This window comes from Cynocephalus volans, chromosome 1 (genome assembly GCF_027409185.1).
Source record: "Cynocephalus volans isolate mCynVol1 chromosome 1, mCynVol1.pri, whole genome shotgun sequence".
NCBI classification, from domain to species: domain Eukaryota; kingdom Metazoa; phylum Chordata; class Mammalia; order Dermoptera; family Cynocephalidae; genus Cynocephalus; species Cynocephalus volans.
The window spans coordinates 36,833,696-36,856,022 of record NC_084460.1 but is presented as its reverse complement, the minus strand read 5'-3'; the positions used below and the strand labels follow the sequence as shown (position 1 = coordinate 36,856,022).

At 39.6% G+C, this 22,327-nt stretch overlaps 1 protein-coding gene across 1 annotated transcript in view; it reads left to right on the top strand.

Annotated features, from left to right (window-relative positions):
• Window positions 1-22,327, top strand: part of CHD6 (chromodomain helicase DNA binding protein 6) — a 199,976-nt gene that overhangs the window by 69,340 nt on the left and 108,309 nt on the right. Inside the window, exons 3-5 of the mRNA XM_063092193.1 lie at window positions 1,674-2,194; window positions 18,237-18,384; window positions 20,147-20,296. Of these exons, the coding sequence (XP_062948263.1) occupies window positions 1,674-2,194; window positions 18,237-18,384; window positions 20,147-20,296 (819 nt within the window). The remainder of the gene's footprint in view (window positions 1-1,673; window positions 2,195-18,236; window positions 18,385-20,146; window positions 20,297-22,327) is intronic.

Here is a 22,327-nt window from a genome sequence, read left to right as displayed (position 1 = left end):
TGCACTCACAGTATCCAAGCTTTAAGTGGATACCTGTCATCCCAATGCTGGGTTTCTTTTTGCCTTACATTTCATTAAAAAAAAGTTTTTTAATTGTGGTAAAAAAACACATGGCATAAAATTTACCACCTTAACCATTTTCTTGTATTTGATTCCTTTTATGTACTTAGCTCCTCTTTTTCCTAAGCCATTTTAAGTACTGAATCAGCAATGAGGTAGTCAACTGAATTGTCTTCCTGCCTGCCACAATGACCAATTCCCTCTGGATTTAGGCTTTTTTATGAGGCTGGACTTTATTTATGATAAAAATCCAGAAAATCTTTCATTTCTTTCATCTTTTTCTCCTGGGATTCTCAGTGTTAATGTTTGGGAGCATTAGACTAGGGAAGGGAAATGGAAAAAACAGAATGGGAAATATGCAGCTGAATTTTGCAGTCTCCATCACTCCCAGGGTGGACCAGGAAGTCTGAGTACAGATTGGGTAACGGCATACTGGAGGGAGACTACTCCACCTGGGCAAGTGTCTGTGCCCTTTAGCACACACCAGGCCTCTTGTGAGGAAAGCAGGCTACTCACAAGTGGTGCTATTTCTAAGTTTCATCCAAAGTTCATTGAAACCATCTTCCTGGAAAGCCTGCTTTTCCCTCCCAGGCTCTCCTTAAGTTGTTTCTTTGTTTCTGACCAAGGATAGTGTGTTGTTCCCTGAAACTATCACCCATGTTATTTTCTGATTATTGCCAACCGTAGCTTGGTTATGAAATAGCAAATATTTTTTTACTACACCAGACCTGAAAGAATGAGATGTAACTTCTACTTCCAGAGGGATGTTTCCTTAAAAGGGGTCACTTTGGGAGCTGCTCTTTTATTTGATAGTGCTCAAAAACAGTTTTGAAACTTCCTTTTTAGGGCTGCCTTCGGCCCTGTGACACATCCTCCCTAATGGCATCTATCACAGTAAAGCTTCCTCCTTTATCAGTAGTTTGGTTTTTGCAAATGGCCAAAGTCTGTGGCTAAATTAGATGGTCATACAGAACAACACCGTTTTTATTTAAAATCAAAGGCAAAACTTTGAATGATCCTGATATTCTTCTTGAAAAATCAACGCAGCTGAATTTTGATGCAGCTTAATGATAGGTGAGAACAAAGATTTGGGGAAATAAAGGAAGCACACTTAGTTTGATACACATCATTATCACCCCAGTGATGTCACCTTATTCATGACCAAAGTCTCAGAACACATGTGAATAGTAACTTTTGTGTATTAGCATGATAAATACCATTCTGGGTCAGAACAGTGTGCCTAGGATTTTGTGTCTGCTAGTGGCATCTAAAGATATTTTGTGGAAGACTATTTTAATTGCCTGTGTTAGAAATAAATCTTAAAACGGGTTTCATATTTCTTGTATAAAGTGGAGATCCTTTAGGTTTTTACATACATGGGTTTTTTTGTTTGTTTATTTTTTGTTTTTACATAATATGCCAACAACAAATTGGTACAGCTCCTAAAAGGCACAGTCCATATGTGTCCTGTTTGCCACTATATACCTAAGGCCTAGTACAGTAGGAACTCAGTAAGCATTCGTTGAACAAATCCATGGGTTCAAACTTAATAGTACTCTTTGTATGAAGCATGCAGTGGAATGATAATGTGCTTGTTTCTCTCTCTTTTACAGTTGTCAAATTTTAAAGTTCTGAATCACTCTCCAATGTCTGATGCCTCTGTCAATTTTGACTACAAATCTCCATCCCCATTTGACTGCAGCACTGATCAGGAAGAGAAGATTGAAGATGTTACTAGTCACTGTCTGCCCCAGAACGACCTGTATGCTGCTGAAGAGGAAGCTGCTACCCTTTTTCCTAGGAAAACGACATCCCATAATGGGATGGAGGACAGTGGAGGAGGAGGTACTGGAGTGAAGAAAAAACGGAAGAAAAAGGAGCCAGGAGAGCAAGAGGGTGCAGCAAAGGGAAGCAAAGACAGAGAGCCCAAGCCAAAGAGGAAGCGAGAACCTAAAGAACCAAAGGAAACCAGGAAGGCCAAGGAGCCAAGGAAGGCCAAGGAGCCCAAGGAGCTGAAGCAGAAGGATGGCGCCAAGAAGACGAGGAAGCCACGGGAGGCCTCAGGCACCAAGGAGGCCAAAGAGAAGAGGAGCTGCACTGATTCTACAGCCAGGACAAAGTCCAAGAAGGCCAGGTGTGTCCCTGTTTTCCTGCTCCCAGCTCTTGCCTCTGCTTGCAGGATGTTTGCCTTTGGCGTTAGCCAAAGCCCTGAGGCATAACTTTACTGCACTTCTGTGGGCCTCAGCTTCATACCTCATTTTACATGGGTCTAATGCAAGGGGCTGTTCTTGGAGGTTACTGTTTTCTGGTGGCATTCCTGGAGTTGTGTTTCAGAAACAACATTTGTATTTTTAGGATACTCCAAGAATTCCCTACCCTTTTCAAACCCAGCAGCCCTTTTTGGTTTGTATACTTAGAACTTAGCATTCTCTAGGTGGTGGCTGGTATCTTGTCTCGTGTGTAGATGGGCTCCTTAAATCTCATGTTTATATTTTCTTTGTGTCCGTATTAGCTTTTAGCTAACAATGAAACCGTTTTTCTTACCTTCTAATGAGAGAAAGACAACCTTAGTTAATTCTGGCCATGTGATTTCTTGCCATTCCTTATGGATTAAGAAGAATTAAAATGTTGACATGCACAAGGTGTAAGGCAAGGGGCGTCCCAGGTATGATACAGGGAGAGAAGTGATTTTTGGAACAGCAGTGATGCTCTTCACCACTATACTACCAGTGTCGCTCTAGGGCGGTGATTTTTGGAATGGCAGCAGTGTAGAGTGGCAGAGGAGCAGCTGTGAGAAGGATGCATAGTCGTGGGAATCAGTGGCACAGGTGGCCTGGAAGAGCCATGGGTGTATGTAACATTCCAGCTAGAAGAGCACTGACTTCCTTCCCTTAGGCTCTAACCTTTGAGTACCAGGCCATTCCTGATCCATTTCTCTAGTTCAGTGTGTGGCACAGGCCTGACATACTGACAGGTGCTCAGGAAATGTTGAGTGAATGAGACTGGTGGAGCCCATAGTGACTTGTAGAGAGATCAGAGGGCATGGATACAGATGCATTGCAGCTATAGAGTCTGTTAGGATGGCATAGGGAACTCAGTGTTTGACACCTGTGTACAAATGTAGTTTTTCATTTTGTCTCTTTCTAAATACTTTGTGCAGAAAGTTATATTTAAACTTTTTGAGGAAACACACACACAAAAAATGGCCCCCTCTATAAGGAATTTATGTTTTTAAATCTAAGCGCAGAGGGCTGGCCAGTTAGCTCAGTTGGTTAGAGCATGGTGCTGATAACACCAAGGTCTGGGATTCGATCCTTGTACTGGCCAGCTGCCAAAAAAAAGAAGCTTAGATGAGATCTAAGTGCAGAGGCAGAACGTCTATATCTATGTATTATATCAGACCAAGAGCACCCATAAAAATGCAGAGACTGATGCGAGTGCTAACAGAACATAAAATAATGAGGCCATCAGACCTGTGTTGAGGCAGGCATGAGAGAGGAAGTTTTAAAGAGTCAGAACATTTTAAAGTGGTATATGCTGCAACTTGGAGCTTACTCTATGGTCCACTTCTTTTTCAGGACAGTTTGTTGGGACCAGATGGATAATTTCCCAGTCCAAATTAAAATTTTACCTCATTGTATTTACTCCCTTCTGCCTGGTAGGGGATTTCATCTTTTGTTTATCAAACATCCTAGGAATGTAGTTTAAAGAGGATGGCTGTAAAATTTCTTATAGAAGGTCAAGAGAGGTAGGCAGAATCAGGATTCTAACTAATGAAAACTTTACAAGCTTTGTTTCTCAGTGAACCTAGTGAGGATACTCTGATCTCCAATGTGTGCATGAGATGACAGAGTGACTCTTTGGCTTCTGCAAATAATTTTCATCTCCACATTACTTTGGATACTGTGTGTGAGGAAGAATCAGACATGAGCTAGTGGAGTGACTTTTTGGTAATTGCAGAGAACAACAAGGAATGAGGTTAGTGTTTGAGAATTAGGGAAATTAGAGGAGGGTTTCACAACCCCAGCGAGAAGTCTGGTTTGGATGTAAAAGGCAGTAGTAAACCTATGTGAACTCAGCCACTGGTCTTTGATATTTACCATTTTACTGACCTCCTTTACCTAAAGGAATTTACACTTACATTGTGTGGTATATGAAACAAACTGATGAGTATATAGACATGGCCCTAAATTCCATTTTAGGGGAATGAGGAGGCATTTCACAAAACAAGCTGGGGTGACAAATGTACAGGTAAAATCAGGATTTTGACTAATGAAAAACAGGTTTTGTTATATATATGTATATATAGCAATAATTAAAGGAACTTAATTTTGATCTGATTAGGCTCTGTGAAATATAAGTGAGTTGGAGAAGTGCTCAGTGGTGTTTTCAAGGGCTGCTCGCTTAGAAGACAGCAGAACCTCTTAAGGTTTAGAAATCCAGGAGACACCCTTTGAGAGGAGGCTGACAGCTAGGTAGAGATGGTTATCTCTATAGAAATGTGGGCAAGTTACACAAAGCCTTCTCTTTCTTTATTTTGGGGCTGTATAATATTGACCTGTAATATAATAGAATTCTTCCATGTAGCCCCAATAGGGTTCTAGAGTGGTTAGCCTTTGATTTCTTCTCCTTTATATGTTTATAAAATTGTTTTGGTTCCTTTAATTAATGAGCCTAGTGGTCAGCAGAAGCAGTTTTAGTTATTAAAGGACACTAATTGATTAAAATGTGTTAGTAAAGTCTTAGTTTTTTGTGCTCTTTGATTTACTCTAGCAGATTGGCTCAAGTGCATGTTTTGATTTGAGCAGTTATTGATTAGATGCTGGATAATACTTGATGGTTATAAATGATTCACTGAATGCTTGGATTACCATAAGAGCTGCACACCTGATTTATAGCCATTTCCTCCTTTAGTCCATCTTGCCAGCTGCCACCTGGGTAGTCTTTCTGAAGCCCTACTGTTACCTTATTTATGTTGGCAGTCGGTGGTGGTATTGGTAAATCACATTCCCCATTCTTCTCTATCAATTCTAAATCAGTTGGGAAATAGTCAACAGTAATGGAGATCCAGTTATCAGCTTTATTATTGATAAGCTGGATTGAAGAACTTCCATTGGCTTGTGGCCAGAATCAGGCTTCTGGTTACTCCCTCAGTTGCGTTTATCCACTAGAACTGCAGGAAATCACTGAATGACAGGAGAGAACACTGGGCCATGGATGCTATTCCTTTTCCCAGAATTGCCAGTCAGGTATGTCTCCAGTCAGATAAGTGAGATGAGTTTGAAGGACAGAAATTATGTTTCCAGTATTGTTCCCTCATTGAGAATAAAACATGCTTTTCCTTATGAAAACATGGGGATAGGGAAATAGTTTTCCCTCTTACAACTTATACCTGCTTAGAAACTTCTGATTGTTCCTCTTGCCTCCTGATTGTTCCTTTTGCCTCCAGGACAAAATCCAGACTCCTTTTTCTCTTATTCATACTCTTTGGGGTCTGACATCTGCCTGCCTTTCCACCTCTGGCAACAGACCTCCCAGCTAGATTAACTCATTAGCCCTTAGAGGTACTTGACTCATTTCTCCTTTGGATTGCTCTTGCTGTTTCTCCCAGCCATTATGTCCTTTGTCCTTCTTCTGGTATCTGTTCCATTCTTCAGGTCTGAGTGCAAGTCCCAGTTCCTCCACAGAGCTTACCCAAACCAGTGTGCCTGTGTGTCCCCTCTGAACCTGCCCTTTGTCATTATAAATCATAGACTTTAAGGGCTGGCCGGTTGGCTTAGTTGGTTAGAGTACAGCCTTGTAATACCAAGGTCAAGGGTTTGGATCCCTTTACCTGCCAGCCACCAAAAAAAAAAAAGTCATAGACTTTAGACCTGGGAAGGCTAAAAGAGATTTGGTCTAATGCTGTTGTATTATAGTCAGGGAAATGGAGACTCACAGAGAAGTGTCTTGTCTAGGGTCATTTACTGTGGCGTGTTATAAACTCAGGCTTCCTGATTCCGGGACTTGTATGTTTGCCTTTGCAGCAGGCCACCTTTCAGTCATTAACTGTGGTTTTCATGTGTGTATGACTTGTCTCTTCAACAAAAGTTAAGTGCCTTAGGTCAGGACCATTATGCCTTTGTCTTTCACGTACCTAGGGGCCTAACACCAGAGAGATTTGTCAGGTTTGTGCATAATATTTTACTTGTACATATATAATTTACTTCTATTCCAAGAACAAATAGATAGAGCTCTTCTCCCTGAAAATAGGACCCATGTGAGATATCTTATAACTCCCATTGTTAATTGAGAGTAGGTGATGTCTCCATTTTATAATCAAAGAAATGAAAGTTTAAAAATTAAGTAACTTATCCGAGTCACAAAACTAATGGGTAACATTGTCAGGATTTGACTACAGGTTCACCTGACTGTAACTCCCCCTCCCCCCTACACACAGGCTTTATTGTTTCTTTATGCCTTGCTAGGGAAGGTCAGGAATGGAAATGGGGAGATTCCAGTGTCAGAGAAAATGGTTTTTTATTTGTAGGAAATGGCCCCTCCTCTATAGAAGTCAGTTTGCTTTCTTCATCGTATTCTTTCAAGGACTAAAAGGGCTCCAGCTTTTTCCTTTGCTTTTTCATTTTGCATTTGAGAGGCAGCAAACAGACCATTAATCGTGACTCCTTTCTTAAGTAGGTGATAGGTTGAGTCTAGAAAATATTCCTTTTCAAGGATGATATTAATAGTGATGAATATTCATTTAATGCTTAGGGGATAGGAGCCCAAAACTCCCATGTAGGAGAAGACTTTTTTTATTTAAACCACCCTCTCTTTCTCTCTTTCTTTTCAAATTATTTTTGAGCATGAGTTTAGTTTACCCCTTTATCGTATGAAACTTAAGCAAGGAATCTCCTCCGGGAAGCTAAATTAGGCTCTGTCACTTCCCTGACTGAAATTAAAATTTCACTTAGTATAGCTTATTTACCTGCACTGTTTTTAAATTATAGCATATTTTTCCAAAGAGGATTGGGGCCACTCGCGTAAGAAGACATATACAGATGTACTTGCATGTGTGTATACATAGAAACATATCTACAGGCCTGTACATAAATAGACATACATGACCTTTCTAGCTGGAGCAGGGGATTGGAAAGGCAGGTGTCAGATCGTGCGGGTTATGAAATATTGATAAAGGCTTTGGGAAAATGCTTTGGTCTTAGAGAAGCAACATTCCAGTTCCTCAGGGAAGTCTAGTTTTTACGAATTGAGAAAGAGATTTCTTCCTGGGAACATTACATGATGTAATGAGTACTGTCCTCAACACCAGATTTTGTGTCTAATGCTTCTATGTGCCTGTGAATTTCATTTTTCTCTTTCTTGAAATAGTAAAACTCAGCTTCCTGGTGTTAAAGCACAGCTCTGTGAATGAGAAAGATGACCCATTCCAACTGAGTATGATGCCTTCTGGTGCTTTTCTTGATATCCATGGAGTGAGTACCTGAGGAGTAGGTTGATGGCCAGCCCTCTCTTAAATAGGGAGTCAAGCATTTTGACTGAGTTGGAGGTTGCTTTTGAAAGCTAGGGTGTCTTGCATTTTGGTGTTCATGTTGCTGGTTGAGGGCAGAGCATAAGCTTTGGAATTTCCACACATGTCAGAGTGGTTTATATTCTCTCTTGAAAGTCAAGAAATTAATCAGTGTGCTGTCCCAAGTGGAGGGCTATCTACCTGGATCTCTGGTTCTCAGACTTTGCTGTGCCTAGGGAATCACCTGAACAGCTCTTGAGAACAATAGATTCCCTGACCACATCCCCAGAAAGAAGGAATTATTAAGTCTGGGGTGGAGCCCAGGAATCTGCAATTCAAGTCTCACGGGTAATTAGAGTATAGCTGGTTCTTAGATCATCCTTTGAGAAACACAGGTCCCAGATGAAAGATCAGAGAAAAATGGAGCATATTTAAGATTTTATATTTAACATTTGCTAGGAATGAAAAACCAAGATGAGTAAAAGAAATGGGTGGTGTGATCAGCACCAATTTCTGTGCTTCAGCCTTTCACCCCAGTTTGTTTTGGTTTATCAACCCAGAGCAGATTTTTCTCACAAATCCAATAAGCTTAGTAGCTTAGTTTTACCTTTTCTTGTTTTCTTCTGTGATGGTTGCTTCTGGAAAGTGTTAAACCCCAGGCCTTCTGATTATATAACCATTTGAGCTGTCTGGTTGCTACAGTTAGCTGAAAACTGTGTGATACAGGAAGGGTAGTAAAATTCAACTAGCTTTCTTCCTCACAGAAGCTGGTAGCTCTGTCTCACTGTTCCAGGGTCAGTCACCTGTCTTTGTTTAGAGTGATCTTTATTGAGCCTCCTTTAGGTTCAGGAGAATCCACTGCTGGCTTCTTTCTGTTGGGAGACTTGTTTTTACATTCTGATCTTTTATTAGAATAAAGAAGACAAATATGAGGGTACTTCACAAAGTTTGTGGGAAAAATAGAATTAAAAGATCTTTCCATGAAGTTTTTGAAGTACCCTCATAGAAAGATGTGTATGAATTCTGAGTAGAGACCCTGTGCTTGGAACACCCTGGGCTTTATATTAGGGAAGAAATCCAAATGATAATGGCAGAGACCCACCTCTGAAGCTTTGGACTAAGTCTCCATTCCTTAGTTTTCTTTAGAGCATCTGGATTGCTTACTGTCTGATCCTCAGTGCTTTATAAGTTAGAGTCTGGTGCATAGTGGACCTTTACCAACTCTGTTCAGAAATAGTTCCTACCAAATAATGCTTGATAAACGCCTGCTCATTTACTTATCCAGTATATTTTTAGTGTCTCCTGTATGTCTTACTTTGTTTGTGAGTTTTTTTATTGGGAATGGAATAGTGAAGGATGTGAGGTGTCACAGAAATATCACCTATGAGCCCTGCTGTTGAGGAGCTTTCATGAGTTAGAGAAACAGTCTTGCAAGCGTTCAAGAAACAGGTAAAATATAAACAAATTAAAGAACCTGGTATAACTGCATACAGAATAGTTGAAAGGATTTAGAAAATAGTGTTTCAGTTCTGGTCTAGGGAAATAATTGAGACAGGTATTAAAGGAGTTAATAGGTGAGACTTAAAGCAAAAAGACATTTAAACATATGTTCTTTTGGGGGAGCTTCCGATTTTAAGATCGTAGACCCAATACTTGTATTTTCTCTTCTCGAAATCTTTTTGAAATGACAGGAAGAACATAGAGGAATAAATTCTTCAAAGATGAGAGATGTTACTGAATTTCTGGACAAGGAAGCCCAGTGGTGTCATACTGGTGGATGTATGCTGTGGAGGGAGTCCCAGCTCAGAGCACACACAAGAGCCATTTGCAGGCCAGGGATGGAGGTGGCTGATGGAGGCGCTGTCTGCAGAGTGGCTGCGTGGTTTGTCAGCTCCAGGCTGAAGTCAGGAGGTTACTCTAAAAATATTGAGCAGTTTGTTCTGGGAAAGGGGTGAGGGCTCCAAGTGGGGCTGACACCCACTAGAAGGGGGCATGGGAGTATTAGCTTCTCTACCTTTCCTTGCCTGTATCCTAAAAGTGGGGAGAGGGACAGCCACTTGACAAGTCCTGCCCACGTGTGCAGATTCCTAGGCCAGCTCTCCCATTTAGGGATGAGATTTACAGAGAAAGCGACAAACTCAGCAGCCATGGAGAGGATCACTAGCCACCTATATTACCAACCTAGTTCTTTTACAATAGGAGCAATCTACCGAAAAAGATGAGACCATAGAGGCAGTCAGGCAGCATAAAGCAGGAAGAAGAATGAGCAGAACAGCTGTCCTCAGAAGAAATAATTCATGGAAAAGAACTTGTACAGATTTTAAGTTAGCATCCTCAGATCAAGGTGATACTTTGTCTGCAAAACAAGCATGGGTTATGATAAAGGAGCAATCAGAAAACAAAGAATTAATGAAAATTTAAAACATGTTTGCCTAAACTAAAAGAATTCAACAAAAATACTGAGTAAGAGCAGGAATAGGAGAGGTATGTAAGATCTAAGTTCATCATCTTTCATATCTGAATGTCAGTAGCCATTACTTAATGTTGATAAATAAATGAACTAGAGGCATGAATACTTTTGGAATTATGGCGGTATCAGTCGAAAGCAATTCTCTCTGGGAAATGGGATTTGGTGCACTAGGGATGTCTTGTACTTTTCATTCGAAACCTTATATACTTTCTGAATTTTTATTTTCATCCGCTTTTATTACTTATGATAAGGCTGTTTGGTAAAACTCCGCTTTTTCATCTTACAAGTGTGTAATCTTTGCTTCATTTCTTAACCAGGATAATATCACAAATGGTACAGTTAAAAGGACTGAGGGACAGGGTAGATTTGGTTCACATTTTGTCTACAGCAGATTATATCTGTACCAAAACAGTTTTTTTGTGTTTTTTCTTTTAAACAGTATCTTTAAAATCTGTGCCAACTCAGTTCTCTATATATAGACTGAACTAATATGGGCATTATGTAAAAGTTGAATTAAGTATGCAAATGAGCTTTTTCAGGGTAATATCCATGTTTTTAGTATTGTACTCCTGGGAAGAAGATCAAAGCCTATAGGAAGGCCGGAGCTGGAAGCTTCTCTGAAGACGAGTGGAGTAGTGGTTCCCAGCTGGACTCCTAATACTCAGCTTGTCTATGGAGGCACTATTTGGGATCATGAACTATTTTCAGTGCCTGCGGTAGTAACTCGTTCTTTCCTGCTTAGATTCTGATGGACATTCTGTGAGATTTTAATTTTAAGATGGGAAGATAAGTCATATTGAAATAATGCAGTTTGGTAGATAAGGTCTTTCAGTACCTGGAATCCACAGGGGCAGAGTAATAAATGACTCATAGTACAGTGTTGTGATACATACCCAGATCTTTCTTCTCATACTCAGATTCAGCATTCCATTCTAACTCTCAATTCTAGCAAAGAAACCTGGTAGGTTAGGAACTGGAGATAGGGTTGGGGGAAAAGTTTGAGAAGGCCTGTCTACTTAGTGTTTTGACACTAAAATGTAAATACTTATTTTCTAATACAAACTGCAGGAAGTAAAGATGCACAGAATCTTCCTGGCTGTTGAAGCCCTGTGGAAAACAGGATAAGAGAGCTTTTGGGATATGAGGCCTTATAATAAGGTGATGGGGGTTATACCTAATAGCTGTCCTGGCTGTATGGTGTAGTTTATCTGTTGGGAGTTTCTTGCATGTCATAAATGTGTGGTAGCTACGCTTTAAAGTGAATGTTTTATTATAAAATTAAGTTCGATTTTTTTATTACTAAAAATAGGTACTTAGAGCATCAAAAATCTTATGGCTCCCTTTTTTTTTTTTTTTTTTTTTTTTTTGGTCCTGCAAGTTAGTTCTAACTCTGAAAGCTAGAAAAGAGAGGATTATAGAAATAGCATTGCTTTGATCCAGCCTCAGGTGCCATTAAATAGTGAGAGTATTAGGCCTTTATATAATTGAGAACTCTCTTGGTTACAAGTGACATAAACCCACCTTGAATTAGCTTAAGTTTAAAAAAAAATTAAGGGGCTCACTGGCTTAAGGAATCAGAATCAGTAGGTTTAGTTGAGGGTTTCACAAGGCTCTTTGTCTCCAACCCCTCTCTGCACCTCTCTGGGTGATAGCTCCATACTTTGCAAATGCTTTCTTAAGGCTGGAATCATGGCTGCCTTGAACTTCATGACCAAGGAGGAAAGAGATTCATTTTCCTACCCATTCTTGCCAATTTTCTTTTTTTAACAGAAGGACTCCCAAGTTGGCCAGGCTGGGTCATGTGTTCATCCCTGGATCAATCACTGTGGTAAAAGGAATAGGATACTATATCCTAGCCTGACCTTCTTCCCACTCTGGGGACCAATATTGATTATCAGGAAAAAAGATGCCAAACAAATGCAGTATCCACGTTAGCAGTGGAATAGGTATATATCAAAATAAGCTATTTTTTAAAGTTTATATGTGTGTGTTTATATACATAAAAATAACTTATTTGGATAAATATCTATTATATTTGTTTTTCCTGAACCATTTGAGAATAAGTTGCATGTAAGATGCTTTTCTTGTCTCTGAATACTCCACTGTGTCATTCCTAAGAGTAAGGTCATATTCTCATATAACCATTGTCTAGGTTTTTTTGTTTCTTTGTAATAAATAAGCCATCTGCAGGGAACACTTTAAGACTGTGCATATCATTCATTTTTCTTCAAATCGTTTTTTCTAGAGTTAGCATCCCTTGATTATTCTGGACTGCATCTGTCTTTTCTAAGATGGTTTACAAAATAGTTTTAAAAATAATAACTTCCTCTTCTGCATTTACCATTTGGAGTCTATAGTAAATAAGAGCTCTCCCTTCTCCCTCATTTATTTGTTATTTTATCTATCTATCATTAGTAGGGATTCCTGTTGTTTACAGTGACCTGTAATTTTTTACTGTCTTCAATTTGGTGCTCAAATAGTCACAATTTGGGGCAACAAGAAATTTTTAAGCTGACTTCTATATCATTTTGACATACCACCTTCATTTTTTCGAGCACCCTCTTAAGTTCTGACATAGCAAGATGTTTCAGGCTCAACTTCTGTCTTTCGAATTTGAGCCTTGAAATCAGCCACTTCTCTGAGGAGCTTTAGTATTAGAAACCAAGATATGAATGCTAGGTATACACATTGCTAATGGGGCAGCTTTGCTTCTAGGCCCTTGAAGTTGCCAAAACTAGGGGAAAATACACACAAATAGACACATAAAGATATATGTACACATATATGCACATACCTATGTGTACACATACATTATACATATATTCATACATACATATGTGCATGCATGTGTTCATACATATTCTCTAGAAGTCTTGAGTTCACACTGCCTCCAGTTCAGATTGATTCCACAGTATCTTCCTTGCCTTATAACATTTTGCATTTGCATCTCCCCTCTTCCTCATGGAGAACCCCAGATCTCAACAACATCAACACATTTCCTCATTTGCTTAATCCTGTACAACATCTAAAATAGTTTCAGAATCACTTCACCTGTACAACCACCAAAAAGGAGTTCAGGATTTGTTTGCTGCTCTCTCCTCTTCTCCCAAAAGCTGAGAGTATGTAGTCAAATACTGTGTTCATAAATTAATGGGATTGGGTTTTTTTCCCTCTGTGCTACATGATTATGTTATTCATTTAAAACACACTTGGATTCATTTGTCTGAGCTTGTTTTCATCTTTAGCTTTTTATTTTTTAATATGTAGAACTTTAACATATTTCCAAAAGTTAAATCTTTATAAAAAGGCATCTAGTTTACCCTTGAACAATGCAGGTTTGAACCGTGTTGGTCCTCTTATACATGGATTTTTTTCAATAAATCCATGCACAGTACTGTAAATGTATTTTTTTCTTCCTTATGATTTTCTTAATACCATTTTCTCTTCTCTATCTTACTTCATTGTAAGAATACAGTATATAATACATATAACATACAAAATATGTGCTTAATCATCTGTTTACATTATTGATAAGGCTTCTGGTCAACAGTAAGCTATTAGTAAAGTTTTTGCGGAGTCAGAAGTCTTACTCAAATTTTAAACTGTGTGGGGAGTCAGCACCCTCAACACCCGTATTATTCAAGGGTCACCCGTACTCAGAGAAATGTCACTCTCCGCTGTATCTCTTCTACCCCGTTCCCTACGCATCCTTTTGTAGATAATCATTGTTTTTTGGTTTATCTTTCCTGTGTTTCTTTCTGTAACAATGAATAGATATGCACATACTTTCTTTATTTCCCCTTTGTCCTCACACAAAAGACAGCATGTTATATCTTTTCGCTCTTTTTTTTTTCCCATTTAATATATCTTAGAAGTCATTCCATATCAGTTTGTAGGATTCTTTCTTAACTGTTTTTACAGCTGCATAGTACTCCACTGTATGTATCTTTATTTAATCATTTATGTTTGGGCATGTAGGTAGTTTTCATTATCTTGCAATTACAATAATGCTGCAGTGAATAACCTCGTGCATATGTGTTTTCGTGTTGTTGGAGTTGTATCTTTACAATTCCTGTAAGTGGAATTGCTGAGTCAAAGGGTGTATGCATGTGTAGTTTTTCGTTATTATTTGGCCACTATTTTTGAAGAACCTGGAACTTCAAGGAGCAAAGAGGCACTCATGGATCAAATCAATATAGATGTAGCAATCTGGAGATTAAAATGTCTTCATTAGATAAAACTCTCAAGTGTAAGTTTTTAAAAACTTATTCCAGGGCCGAGCCCGTGGCGCACTCGGGAGAGTGCGGCGCTGGGAGCGCAGCGACGCTCCCGCCGCGGGTTCGGATCCTATATAAGAATGGCCAGTTCATCGCAGCACTCTTTACAATAGCCAAGAGTTGGAACCAGCCCAAATGCCCATCATCAGATGAGTGGATACGGAAAATGTGGTACATCTACACAATGGAATACTACTCAGCTATAAAAACGAATGAAATACTGCCATTTGCAACAACATGGATGGACCTTGAGAGAATTATATTAAGTGAAACAAGTCAGGCACAGAAAGAGAAATACCACATGTTCTCACTTATTGGAGGGAGCTAAAAATTAATATATAAATTCACACACACACATACACACACACACACACAAACCGGGGGGGGGGGGGGGAAGAAGATATAACAACCACAATTATTTGAAGTTGATACAACAAGCAAACAGAAAGGACATTGTTGGGGGGGAGGGGGGGAGGGAGAAGGGAGGGAGGTTTTGGTGTTGGGGAGCAATAATCAGCTACAATGTATATCGACAAAATAAAATTTAAAAATTAATTAATTAATTAATTAATTAATTAATTTTTTAAAAAAAAAAGAATGGCCGGTGCACTCACTGGCTGAGTGCCAGTCACGAAAAAGACAAAAAAAATAAAAATAAAAAAATAAAAGCTTCTTTAAAAAAAAAAAAAAAACTTATTCCAAAGAGGGGAAAAATACATTTTATCTAGTCTTCCTGGAGGATGACTTCAGGTGATGTTTTCTTGATGTCCTACTTGAAAATCCCATTTGTAAGCTTACAAGGAATCTTTTCTTCCTGATATTTGTTTTTATCAGAAGAACTCCAGGAAGAATTTTTGGAACTCAAAATTGGTTCTGTTGCCAAAGGTAACCTCCAGAAAATCACTTTGAAGATTTCCCAGGTAGAGTATCTTCTTATTTATCCCCAAATAACTGAGCAGGTTTCAGCAAGCATTTTCCTGTTTTACTGACGTATATTTGAAAAAGTGTCCTCCCCCACCCATCCTACGCCCAGCTTCTGCTAGGAAAATCTAGTAATGTCCCAGGCTTGACTTTGGAGGTGCCTCACTATGGCTTCTCCTTACTTTCATCATTTAATGTATTTCTGAGAATGCACACAAGTCTCATAGTAAAGTGTCATATTTTGAGGAGGTTCTGTTCCTTAATTATGATTTGGGCTTGGTTTGGCTTTGAGTATGATGTTCCACAGTGAAGCACATGTTTTCAGTATATATGTGAATATTTAAAATGAACACTAAACATTTCACATATTAGAAAATAAAAGGTTTCTAATATAAAAACATTTGTTACATTTAGTAGCTAGATGAAATTAATTTTCAAATGTTGGAAACAAGGATTTAAGATTCAGCGGAAGATTTAATGGGCCTCTGAGCGTGTGATTATTATAGTGACCTTCAGGATATTATCAGCTTTCATTCAATTTGTGTCAATAACATTAAGCACAAACCTCCTTTTGCAAAGAGATCCATAAACAACCATCAGCAACTATAGATATGTGGATTTTTTTTTTTCATATATTAGTCATTGGGATGTTTTTGTTGCTGATTCTTTTATTTTGAGATTCAAATAACATTAAAGGATATTTGAAGTTTTAACATTCCCCGAAAGGGAGACTAGGATTTTGAACAAAAGCATCAGGAAACATTATGTGGTATAGAAAAACAATACCCTGTGACTCAGAAGACCTGAATGGCAGCCTCTGCTCGGTTGCTGACTTTGGGACCTTTGCTGCTTTTAAACCTCAGTTTCCTTATCTGGAATATGAGGATTATTTGCTGTGGCTCCCTCATGGGATTGTGGTTGTAACAGTTAAATGAGACATAGAATGCATAAGTACTTTGTAGAATATAAGTTACTATACAGTTTTCTTAATGAGAAACCACACAACATGGAAGAAATATTCCTGTGAGATTTAGTGTCTTTTTAAACTGTTTCACCTGAGTCTCCTCTTCTGTAGTGATAAGAAGTGGAAATCTTTTGCTTATTTTCACTGCTTTGAGGGTACATGTCCATTATTAAACTCTGTAATCCTCTAAAATGGCAGGGCCCCTTGAGTTTCACTTCCTTAGGCTGGACCAAAATACTTGTCATCGTGAACTTTCCTTGTAGGTAGGCAAGCCAGTCTTCAGCCTGGAGAATCAAAGATGGGCTGAGTTTGCGCTGACCTGACTGGGGATTTGTGCAGAGTGAAGGGTATTTGAGAGAGAAGCAGGCTGATTTAGCAATCAGCATTGATTGATGTGTGAGCTGGAGCACCCCTTTCTCCCCAAAGCCATCTAGTTTCCCCCTTCCCCTATATCTTCCACCAGCTGTCCTGCTGGAAGATACCAATAATGTTGGCTCTTTCCTTCTGACATTCTGTCACTTGCCAAGACTTCCTGGTTCTACCTGTGCTGGGCCTTCCAAAGCATTTTCTCATTGGTTGTGTTCTCATTGGTTATATCTAGCTTGGTCTTCAGCGCCTCTTGCCTAGACTTGCCATCATGGCCCTTTTTGCACAGTGTAAAGTCTGACCTCTCTGGCCTCTCTCCAGCTGTCATGTAGTGCTTCTGTCCTCTTGCCCTGTCATCCAGCCACTTGGCTGTCTTTTACAAATGTATTTGTAACACTGTTCCATTCTCCAGTAATGCCATAGTGATTAAGACCACATACTGCCTGGGTTCAAATCCTGTCTCCACCATTTACTAGCTCTATTACCCTCGAAATCTAACTTAACCTCTCTGTGCCTCAGATTCCTCATGATAAATGTGAGGACTTAGAACTGTGCCTGTATGTAGTAAGTGTTAAATAAATAGTAGCTGCAGTCATTATTAGTTATTATTTCTATCTGATGTCTGTCAAAATTCTGTGTATGTCTGTCCTCAAATATGTTTTCCCCAATCTCCCCAACCATAGGTAATCTTGCCCGTCCATTAATACATCTATCTACCTATTGCTTAATTTTTAAAAAAAGACTTGCTTAAATATTTATTGAATACTTATTATGTATAATGCATAATACTGTCACTATGAGGAATACAAAAACTTAAGTCCATACTGCTCTCTGGAAACTTTAAAGTCTGATAGGAGAGATCAGAGAAGTATAAAATATTCATTTATTCAGAGCATCCAGGCAATGTATATAGTTACTTGGGTCCTGAGCCTGGTGTCATAGTTAATGACTAACTTTGGTGAAAAGTCAGAGTTTGAGTACCTTAAGCAAAACATGGTTGAAGTGCTTTTGTAGTGTAGAAAAGAGGTTTTGCCAGCTAGAAGGGTCAGGAAAGCCTTCTTAGAGAAGATGTTTTCCTAGCAGGGCCTTGCAGGATGGATGGATTTTGCCCATCTCTGCCTCTCTGAGGAAGCATTCATGTACTGCTTTGGCCTGTGGCTGTAGGTAGACTGAAGAATTTTCATAATTGTAAGCTCCTTGAGGGTAAAGACAATGTATCTTCATTTTGGAGTTCCTAGTGTTCACTCTGGGTCTTATACATAGATGGTACTCAATAGGGGATGATGACAGATTAGGGAAATGTCTTTTCTTATGTAATTTAAAGGGAGACTGTAATTTGATGATTCTTCATATCTGTGCATAATGAAACTTCCTAAAGGAGACATTCGTATAAGCAAAGTGAAGTTTTTGGAGACATTCGTACTATTTCTTATCACATTAATTGTAGCCACAGTAGTCATGCTGGGGTGTAATAAAATGAATTCTGCATCAATTCATGTAGATATTTTTCTCATATGTCTGTATATTTCTGGGAAGAAACTCTTATAGATTCTCCATTAAAACCTGCCCTGGGCCTAGAATTCCAGGATGTAATTTCATGACTTTGCTCACATGAGAAATCTTAGTTTTATAAACTGCTTAACAGTTTTAATTTTGAATTTCTCCTTGTAGCAAGGAGCAAGGACCAACCCCAGTGGAGAAAAAGAAGAAAGGAAAAAGGAAAAGTGAAACCACAGTGGAGAGTTTAGAGCTGGATCAGGGCCTGCCGAACTCATCCCTGCGGAGTCCTGAGGAGTCCACTGAGTCTGCAGACAGCCAGGTACAGCTGTGACCGGGAGCTCTGGTGGAGATTATGGCTGCTGGACAGAGTCTTACAATACTGATCCTGTTGCTCGTCTATTCCTGTCTCTAGCATACTACCCTTACACACAGACCTGGGCTTGGCTTTTACTGTTTTGGTGGGTGGGCAGGTAGATGAAAGGTTTTTTTATCCCTAGCCTGATTCCTATATTAATAATCTCCCTGAGTTTTTTTAGTACTGTTGGTTTCCTCTTTGGAGAGTAGCATGATATTAGGCTGCAGAGGGAGTCAGTATGGAAAATGAAGTTGTCAGCCAAGCTAGGTAACGCCCAGGGGGCCTGTTTTGACATGTGGGTAATACATTTAATGCTCAGAGTACTAGACCAGTCTGTACAAGGATGTTTTCATAATCCCAGATATTCGAAAAGTCAGGGATGTATTCATTATGCAAAAATAGTAAGAAAGGATTAGCCAAATATGGAAACAAGGAGTTGATCATCTAAATCAGATCTCTAAAAATATGCCAAAGTGTGCTCCTGACGTTGGTAGGGATTTTCTCCCTGAATTAAGGCAACTCTCCGACATGAATTCTAATATTTGAAAGTGCTCTGTTTTCTCTGATATCCACAGCAATTTATTTGAGCCATGCTGCTGCAAGGGGACCATTCAGAATAAGACCCACTTACTGGATCATCTGGACCCTCATTGGTTTTTCGGTGATCTTCACTTTAGGAAGATGTCAGCTCATAATGTCATAGAGTTAATAAGTAGTAGTGTCTGGTGTCAGAGCAAAGACCCCTTCACTGCCTATAAACTGGGGCTGGTGGCTGTTAGGTATCCAGATTGGGAAAGGAGCAAGCACATTGAGTTGATGGGATTTGGCATGAAGTTAAGTGTTTGTAGTATGGTGATCTGTATATGGGATGGGAGGAGGGGTTTTTATGTGGAATCCCTCACATGCAGTTAAATATCATAGTTCAGAGTGTTGGGAACACAGAGAGATGCCTGGGACATATCGTTTAGAAAAAAGAGGTGGGGTTTTGCTTTTGTATTTTTTAAGGTTTAGGTATTTGAGAATGTGCTAGCTGGTGATGCTTCCCTGAAGTGATTCTGCTGCTGGTATATGATGAGTACCTGCTCTGCTTTGTTGTTGAGTGTTGTCTCTCTAAAAGGTACAAGCAACTTGATCAGAGATGAGTCCTTAGATGGTGACTCACAAACCTTGTTTTGTCACACACCAGATGTCTCCCTGTAGTTCAGGAAGTGTTAAGAGAGTCTCAAAGTAACTTCTAACAAAAATGGTAGTTTTTCAAACTATATTTTTAGGAGTACATGGTAAGTATGGTGAATTAGACAAAAAAATAAGGATGAAAAACTGTCATCATTGTTATAGAATCTGAGCTTTCAGTTAATGCTGAAAGGGACCTCAGAGGTGATAGAGTTTACCTCCCATCCCTGTTTTATTTGAATAGAAGCCCATTCCAGAAAGAAGGAAAAAAGTCACTGCCAGTAACGAATAAAATACATCTCACCGGATTCTGAGACTGCATCTTTTCTTAGTGGATTATGGCAGTTTGGAGATTGGGCTTTTGTTCTCTCCCTCACTCAGCCAAATTCCATTTTGAGTGAATTTTGTTCTTAAGTGTGTCGTGTTTCGGGAAGATTCCTTCTGCAAGGTGAGAAAGCTCTCCTTGGCATGTTAGTAAGTAGATGAGGGTGGTATTGCTTAAGCTTTTGCCTTTCCTCACAGAGCTTCTTTGATGGGCGTGTTTGTCCTGCAGAAACGACGCTCAGGGCGGCAGGTGAAGCGCAGAAAATACAACGAGGACCTGGACTTCAAAGTGGTGGATGATGATGGGGAAACGATCGCTGTTCTTGGAGCTGGACGAACATCTGCGCTCTCAGCTTCCACGTTGGCTTGGCAGGCGGAGGTATGGCCTTTGCCTGAGAGTACTGACCTTGGCCAGACAGTCATTTTGGGCCAGGTGACAGAGTTCTTCTGTGACTCTTTGCTAAAGCAAAAGTGAGATTATTTTAACTGCAGCTTGTAACCTTTGAGTGGCTTCCTGTTGCATTTAGAATAAAATTCAGATGCCTTACTGTGCCCAGCAGGACGCTTTGTGATCACACTCCCTTCCTATTTCACCAAATTAATTTTTTAGATAAACAACTTTTCCCTATCTCTCAAAAGAGTGCCTTGAACTAACAGTTCTTTCTCCCCTCCAGGCCTTTCCCCATTGCTCCTTCTGCTTGGATTGCTCTCCCCACACGCTTCACCTGACTCACCATCCTTTATGGTTCACCTAAGAAGTTATCTTCTTAGGTCTTTCCTGACTCTCTTATCTAAAGCAGATCCCAGCCCCTTATCCCACTGACTCTATTACAACTCCTTGTTTATTTCCTTCATAGCACTTACCACAACCTGAAATTGCATTCAGATGTGTCCGATGTCTGATTTTTGTCTTGTCTCTCTCATTAGAATGTAAAAGTCTTATGTATGGGAAATAGTTGTTCAGTGAATGAATTCAAATGAACTGATAATTACAGTTGGAACTTTTATTAAACAAATGTGTATTGAGAGTCTGGTGCAGGGCCAGGGGCTGGGATAATAAGGATGAGTATCAGGGCAAGATCCTTGCCTCCAAGGAGCTTTGTCTAGGAGAAAGGAAACATGGCTATACTAATATCATGGTAAGTGCATCTTTAGAAGTATGCGCTAGATACAGCAGCTATGCAGAAGGAGGAATAAAATAGAAAGCAAAGAAGTGGTCAAGGTATAGAAGGACAAGGACTTTAGGAGGTACATTTCCAACAAGAACTGAAGCCTCAGGACCTGAGTGGTACCACAGTTTGTCCTATGAGAAATGGCTAAGCCTGGCTGGACTCTGGGTTGTAATTTGAGGATTGTGGGAGATGAGGGCTGAGAGGTATGTAAAGTCATATTATGCAGGGCCTTGGATATCACCTAAGGTATTTGGCCTTTGTACTGTAGATTGGATGAGGAGTAGGAGGCATTGATGGGTTCAGGCAGAGGAGCAGGATGACCATATTTACGTTTTTGCAATTTCCATTGACAGCAGTGTCAAGGAGGAAAATGTAGCATTAGGACTTGGTACAGAGGGAGTAGGAAGGAAAAGGGTTAAATGTTATAAAAGGGCGAGGTCTGTGTCAAGCAGCTTACAGAGAAGAAATGAAAAGCAAAAGATGCAGCAGACTGTGCATGTAGGAGGGACATTATTGCCAGCAGCACATTCTGGGACACAGGCTATTTGTTGTTATGGGAGTCATCGTCGCTGAGTTGGCAGGATTCACCCACTGCATGTGGAGTGGCAGCAGTGCAAATACCCATCCTTCCTTCTGGACACTATTGTGTCTTACAGAATCTGATATACTTTATCTTCTTCAACCACCTTGCCTCCAGCTTAAAGCATTTTCATATAATTTCACATATCCTTTCACTCTTTGAATGGAAGGGAGCTGGGAACAGGGGTTATTGTCCCTATTTTAATAATCCAGAAACTGAGGCACAAGATGATCTAGATCAGAGTTACATAGCAGCAGTTAATCAGTGACCAGCATATAAGAATTGATTTCATGACTCTTCTAAGGGCTGCCCAACTAATGAATATAATACTTAATAGGAATAATAACTCGATATATTGTCACTGCAGTATTTTTCAAGCAAATGGTTAAAAAATAGCTCTTGAAAGACTGTTGTGAGGTGATAGGATTGTGTTGCTTCATAATGAGTTTTCCGTCCTAGGGGATTTTATCGTTGGTTTGGTAGTTAAAACACTATAAGGGATTTTATTTTCTCCTAGTAGCCATTTAGCCTAAATCATTAACTATATTTCAGATGTTGTTATGACTTCTCCCCTGGTACATGCAGGGCAGCAGGAGCTGATCTGACAGAAATAATTCAGGAAATTTTATTTATCTTATGAAGGCTCTGTTTTTCCTCT